Source organism: Pyxicephalus adspersus, chromosome 3 (genome assembly GCF_032062135.1).
Source record: "Pyxicephalus adspersus chromosome 3, UCB_Pads_2.0, whole genome shotgun sequence".
Taxonomy (NCBI): Eukaryota; Metazoa; Chordata; class Amphibia; order Anura; family Pyxicephalidae; genus Pyxicephalus; species Pyxicephalus adspersus.
In genome coordinates this window covers 157,174,323-157,181,092 of record NC_092860.1, presented here as the reverse complement: position 1 = coordinate 157,181,092, position 6,770 = coordinate 157,174,323, and the positions used below count along the sequence as shown (strand labels likewise).

Genomic DNA, 6,770 nt, shown 5'->3' with positions numbered 1-6,770 from the left:
CGCATCCAGGGAGTGTGACCCCCAGCCCATCCAGGAAGTGTGACCCCCAGCCCATCCAGGAAGTGTGACCCCCAGCCCATCCAGGAAGTGTGACCCCCGGCGCATCCAGGGAGTGTGACCCCCGGTGCATCCAGGGAGTGTGACCCCCGGCGCATCCAGGAAGTGTGATCCCCGGCGCATCCAGGAAGTGTGACCCCCTGCGCATCCAGGAAGTGTGACCCCGGCACATCCAGGGAGTAAGACCCCATCTCAACCAGGGAGTGTGACCCCCAGCGCATCCAGGAAGTGTGACCCCCGGCCTATCCAGGGAGTGTGACCCCCAGTGTATCCAGGGAGTGTGACCTCCAGCGCATCCAGGAAGTGTGACCCCCAGCGCATCCAGGAAGTGTGACCCCCAGCGCATCCAGGGAGTGTGACCTCTATACCTCCAACGAGTGTGCCAGCCCTTCATCCAACAAGAGTGCCCACCCTGCGTGCATCGGGCCGGGGTCACAGCATGTCTCGGGTCCGGGAGGTGGTGACCCTGACGGGTCTGTGCCTGCAGAACATCGCAGAGAACATGCAGAATTTTTGGATGAAGGATTATGTCATGAAGAACATGGAGGAGTACAACTTCCTCTTCATTGAAGGACCCTTCAACCAGCTGGGTGAGTGCCCCCATACCAGGGCCACGGGGAGCCACGGAGTCACTGGGTTAGGTCAGATGAGTCATTGAGGCAGATAAATCCCTGGTTACATGTATGCAGCCCCCTATATAGGCTGGAATAGGAGGGCACTGAACCCTGTGACCCCCTTCCTTTTTACCATGGGAGGGCCTTGTAAGGGGTTAGGTTTTGCAGAATACCCTTATTGCCCATTGTTGGGTGACGGGGCCTCACAATGTGGGATTAGTATGGGAGGGGTCATTGTGGGGGAGTACAGGGCGGGGAATCCCAGGTGATTTTACCATCCATATTTGGTCATTGATGTCACATGGGACTCCCTGTCCTATGATTGGCCCTTATAACCCCCCTGACCCTGCGGTGCATTTTGGTTATAAATCATTGTGGGTAAATCTGCCCATGGAAATGTAATGCCCCGTTTATACCCCCCCTTCCCCTGGGTCCCTGCTATCCCGGTGATTGTATATCCTATATGGCAGTCCCAGGATTCTGATGCAGTGCAGGAAGCTGTATGTAGGAGATATGGCCACCTACCTATATGTGTCATATTCACCTCTCCCCTCCTCCCCCCAGCCGGCCCACTGGTGCAGGAACTGATCCGGATTTTGGGGGAGTCTCACAAGCTGAATAAAGGGTGCCTCCACCTCCTGCTCCAGCCCCACCTATCAGAGCTCAGCCTGCGTCCCTGCGCCGGCCTTGTCAATGTCGCCATCATGCAGCTGGTCACTGTGCGCTGCAAGGTAAGTCAGCCCCATGGGGGTATAATGTGTGTGGGGGGTCACCATTCATGGGCCATCCTGCATCCCTCATATACTAAGGCTACCACCCCCCTAAGTGGCATGATGGACTGGACTGGTATGGGGATCACTCTTTATTGGTCAGTCCGTATACTAAGACCCACCCCCCCGTGGTCTGATGGATTATACCACTATTGGGGGGGTCCATATAACAGGCCTCGCCCCCCTTGTGACCGGATAGACTATACCACCATGGAAGGGGGGGAATCACTATTTATTGGTCAGTCCATATACTAAGACCCACCCCCCCATGGTCTGATGGATTATACCACTATGGGGAGGGGGTCCATATAACAGGCCTCGCCCCCTTTGTGACCGGATAGACTATACCACTATGGGGGAGGGGGATCACTATTTATTAGTCAGTCTGTATACTAGAGCCCTGCCCCCTGTGTGACATGATGAACTTTACCCCTTTACCACAATCATCCCCTACCCCCATAAATTAGTGCCCTGCCCCCCATGGTGTCCGGGTTTACATAGACATTAAAGCTGAGCTCCGGAACCTTCCTGTGCTACAGACCAGCTGCTCTCTCTATGTGGAGGATGGTTGGTCTTGTCCCCGCCCCCTGTAGTGTTCTGGCAGGCAGCCTGTAGTGCGTGGGGCTTTCAGGACCTTCCCACAGCCCCGGCCCTGTACAGACCATGGTTGGGTTTGTGGCCCAGTTGGGAGCCTCCATCCTTCTAGAGAGGATGTTCAGTGATTGGAGTATCCGGTGGTCTCCTTACATCTCTCTTCTCTTCCCTCTAGCACCTTACCTCCGTGGACCTGCACTCCTGTAACCGTGTCCCTGGCCCCTCATTGGCCGCACTCATGGAGGGTTTGCCCCGCCTTACTAAGCTCTGCCTGGCAGACACTCAGTGCGACTCGTTGGTTTTGGAGGCCATTGGAAGGAGTTGCCCGCGGCTCTGTGAGTTGGACATTTCCCGATGTAAGAAGGTTTCACCCTCTGGGTTATTGTCCCTAGTGTATGACCCCAAGAGCGCCACCTACTGCTGCCGCGCACTGCGGGTCCTCCTTCTAGAAGATGTGAAACCAAAGGGTGGCCCTGAGCAGTGGGCGCAGGCACTGAGCTTCGTTCTTCTTGCATTGCCCTATCTGGAGGAACTCTCCAACCCTTCCCTTCCCACTGCCCTGAGTCTCCTCTACCATGGGAGGTTCACCGAGGGTGGCGCATGCTTCAATGGGTTCCCTTCATTGGCAGAGGTGGCCCAAACCCGCGTGCCCAATGTGATGAACCATCAGACCAGCCCTGTGCCACCAAAGCCCGGCCACCAGAGAACCTCCATGATGAAGGAGAGACTCCGCCTGAAGAAGCTGGAGGACCTGGGCGAGGAGGACGTGCCCATGTTTGGTTCTCTCTGCCCCCTGGTGGATAAAGTTAATATTTCTCTGGGCAGCCAATCATTGGTGACCTGGAGCTTGGTGCAATGGCCTCAGCTCAGTGAACTGACCCTGCACTGCTCAGAGAAGCCGGAGCGGACCTTGGAAGAGTTCCTGGCCATGGTGCAGGTCATAGGGAAGAACCTACAGGTTCTGTGTGTGCAGAACCTTCTGTGGTGTCAGGACCAGTCTCTGACCAATCTTTTGACCATGTGCCCGAATCTCAAGAGCTTCCAAGGTTACTTCACCGTGCTCCGCCAAAACCTTCTACCCGATGAACCGGAGCTTCCGCCCTGGCCTGGAGACCCCCTTCCCCTTCCCCACCTACATACCCTACGCCTGCTGATGGAAGGGGACGGCTCGTCCCAGGCCATCTTCCAGCATAAATTGGGGGGATCCTTGGTGTCCATCCTGAAGGGGAGCCCCCTGCTGGAATCTTTGTCCCTATGTGGGGTCACGGCCCCTCTTGATGGGGTGTTCGAGGTGGTTTATGGATCAAATCCTCCCCAACCCCTGCAGAAGTTGAGCTCGGTGTCTCTGTGCCTTAGTAATGTCAGCCAGTGGGGGGCGTCACTCATCCTTCGCTCCAGGAGTAACCTGAGGACTCTGGACTTGTCCCATTGTAAGGAGGTGACTTGCCGGGACCACCACCAGCTCCAGGAACGGGTACGCCGGGACGGGCGTAATGTCACCATCACCTGGATGTGACCCACCAGGTCCTGAATCCCCCCCGGTCATGGTCCTCCACCTGCAGGGCACCACTGACAGCTGCACCCAGGACTGAACTCCCAGTCATGATTTTCCACCCAGCATTGAGACGTTACGGCTGATACAACCAGGACTGAGATATCGGCTTTGGGTGGACCTGCCCTTCCATACCCCAAACAATGGGGGGCACCCTTGTGCCAGGTGTGTTTACGGGACTTTTCCCCCACTTTCCCCTCCAATGTATAGGGACATTCTACACACTGGTCCCCAATATAAAGAGGCATTCTACCCACTGGCCCCTAAAGTATGGGGACCTTCTCTCCAATGACCACAAACAAAAGAGGGGGGGGTATTTTTCTCACTGGTTAGCAATGTAGGGGGAACTCCACTGATCCCCAATATAAGGGGGCATTCTTACCAATATACAGGGGGGGTTTACTTACTGCCCAGCAATGTAGGGGGGCTCCCCACGAACTGTTTTTAGGCTTTGGAATGATTTTGGGGTTTGTATTGGGGATTATAGATGACTAATGGCTGCACTCGTCACTTTTCTGTATAAGAATAAAATCCCTTTCCTGATAACATTTGTTGTGTTGGTGATCCTCCATAGGGATATACAGTGTACACCCCCAAAATAACCCCGGGTGTTTATATTAATAAATCGTCCGCCCCCACCCTGTAATGGGACCTCTAATATGTTTAATTCAATGGAGATGAAATCTGGACAGGGAGGGTGTACTACATGTGGCAGCAATTCCTGCATTCTCCACAAGGGTGCACCGTACCAGGGGAAGGGCAGTTTGGGGGTGGGTGGGGAGTCCCTAGGACAGGAAAAAGCCAAGGTCTTGGCACATTTCCCCTTTTTACCCCCCCCCCCCCGAGATGGTATAGAGGAACCTCTGGGGCCAGTGGTGTGGCTGCCATGTTGGTACATGTATACACCTGAAGCTGCCGTGCGTTGTCTTTTTTCTATGAAGGTTTTGTATTACAAACAATACCAGACAAATCTTTGTGTAGATTTATTACAGATTACCTGGGAACAGTTCCAAACCCACCAATCAGAACAAAGCTCTCCGGTGCCCCGGGCCCCCCGTAGACTTTCACATTGTATCAGGGATTGCTGCTCCTCCAATGCTGATCTTATACTGTGTGGTATGACAGGTCCTCTTAATAGGGTACGGTCACACTGAATGACCCAAAGCTTTTTGACACCATATTGCCCCCTCCAGGGTCGCCATCATTTCCCAGGGGCGCCAGTCAGGTTGGTTGCTGCCTCGGAGGCCTCCCATAGTTTCTTATTGACAGCTGGATCCCGAGAATTCTCTGATGGAAGTTCAATCAGACAGTCGCTGTCTATATACTTCCCAGTCACACCCTCCGCCTCCTCCGATACCGCACTAAATATGGTGCTGACCGCCCCCTCCTCTGCCGTCTGAAGGAAAACATATTGGAGGGTCAGTGGGGGTCACATACTTCATGAACAGAAGGGGGAGAGGGGAAATGGGGGTAACAAGGAGCAGGAGGGTGAGACAGGATGGGTAATAATGGGGTCAAAAGAAACAGCAAAGAGGGGAGGGGAAAGGAAAAAAGGGAGAAGGTAACAGGAATATGATGGGGGGGGGGTAAGTGAAAGGATGGGAAATGAATGAGGAACTGATGGAGAATATGTTGGGGTGACAAGGGAATGGGGAATAAAGGGTTGAGATGGATGGGACAGGGTACAGTAAGGGGGGGCGGGATAGGGTACAGTATGGGGGGGATAGGGTACAGTATGTGGGGTGAGGTGGGATAGGGTACAGTATGGGGGGGTGAGGTGGGATGGGGTACAGTATGGGGGGGTTTGAGAGGGAAAAAGGTAGCACAAGGTACTGGGGGTGGGAGGAGATGTAGAGCAAAGAAGCAGGACAGCAGACATGGGGAGAGATGTTGTGGGGGCAGTGACAATGTCGAGGTGTGGTGAGTATATTGGGGTGCCGTGAGAATATTGGGGTCCAGTTACCACATTGGGGTGCAGAGAATGTCAGGGTGCAGTGAGAATATTGGGGTACAAGGGTATGAATATATTGGAACATCTATATTACAAAAGATGGGCAGCGGAGCCCCCACCAACCTTGAAGAAGAAGAATCCGATGACGTTGAAGATGGCCCTGAAGAGGAAGCTGTAGTATCGCATGGCGTCGGTCATCACAATGCCGGGGTTCACACTGTTCACGGTCACCCCTACAACACATTATCATTATTGGGTATCACTAGGAATTAGTTTTCATATTCCACACACTCCATGGCCAGAAAAATGGAAACCCCGAGCCTGTACTGGGATCAGTTCACCCCCACGGACAATGACCTATTCCGTGGGACCTGGGGGCCATAAAGGGAATGAACCCTTACGTCTCCTCATTGGGGGTCATGGGTGACTTACCGGTCCCCTTCAGCCTCTCCGCCAGCTCCTTGGCACAGATAGTGTTCATCAGTTTGGTACAGTTGTAGGCGTCGTTGAATTTCATCTTCTCCAGGTTCTTCCCGTACAGGTGGGTGGTGTCTATGTAGCCCCGGTTGTGCATGAAGGAACCCAGAAAGATGATCCGACTCGGTGCCGATCGCTTCATGAGATCTGCAGGGAACGTGGACAATTAACTGCTGTGTACAGCGCCCCCTATATACTAACACCGGCATGGCACATCAAATACCTACCTATGGCACATTGCACCCGCACTGACATAAAAGAGAGATGGACCCGGGAAGATCGGTCAGACTTACCTACAAGCAGGTTGGTGAGCAGGAAGGGGCCCAGGTGGTTGGTGGCATAGGTGACCTCCAGTCCCTCTGATGTGATGGAGAACGGCATTCCTGGAAGGGACAAAATTGACAAAATATTGGAAACCCCTAGAGGATGAGCTGTGTGTTTCACTTATCATTGTCCCCCATTACTATACCCAGGACATGAGGCAATTACCAGGCCAGGTTTAGTGTACCTGATGCTCCGGCGTTATTCACAAGGATGTCCACCTTCTTCTCGTTGCGCAGTATGCGGTCAGCGAAAGCTCGGACGGAGGCCATGCTGCTGGTGTCCAGGATCTCCAGAAAAACCTTCTGGTTCCCCGTCTCTCGTTGGATATCTTCCAGGGCTTTTTGGCCACGTTCCCGGCTGCGACACGCTAAGATGACCCGGCCGTTCCTCCGGGCAAAGTCCATCGCCACACATTTCCCAATGCCTGGAAA

At 53.9% G+C, this 6,770-nt stretch overlaps 2 protein-coding genes across 2 annotated transcripts in view; one reads left to right on the top strand and one right to left on the bottom strand.

Moving 5' to 3' along the window:
- Positions 1–6: 6 nt before the first annotated feature.
- Positions 7–4,133, top strand: LOC140327378 (uncharacterized). The gene is made up of 3 exons (XM_072406765.1): positions 7–647; positions 1,236–1,402; positions 2,211–4,133. The coding sequence occupies exons 1-3, from the start codon at positions 497–499 to the stop codon at positions 3,549–3,551; spliced, it is 1,659 nt and encodes a 552-aa protein (XP_072262866.1). The 5' UTR covers positions 7–496; the 3' UTR covers positions 3,552–4,133.
- A 422-nt stretch (positions 4,134–4,555) lies between these two features.
- The window catches only part of LOC140327379 (retinol dehydrogenase 11-like), a 6,596-nt gene continuing 4,381 nt past the window's right edge, over positions 4,556–6,770 (bottom strand). The window contains exons 3-7 of the mRNA XM_072406766.1: positions 6,524–6,763; positions 6,309–6,398; positions 5,971–6,162; positions 5,662–5,771; positions 4,556–4,983 (exon numbers count right to left, since the gene is read on the bottom strand). Coding sequence (XP_072262867.1) covers positions 4,789–4,983; positions 5,662–5,771; positions 5,971–6,162; positions 6,309–6,398; positions 6,524–6,763 — 827 coding nt within the window. The 3' untranslated portion in view covers positions 4,556–4,788. The remainder of the gene's footprint in view (positions 4,984–5,661; positions 5,772–5,970; positions 6,163–6,308; positions 6,399–6,523; positions 6,764–6,770) is intronic.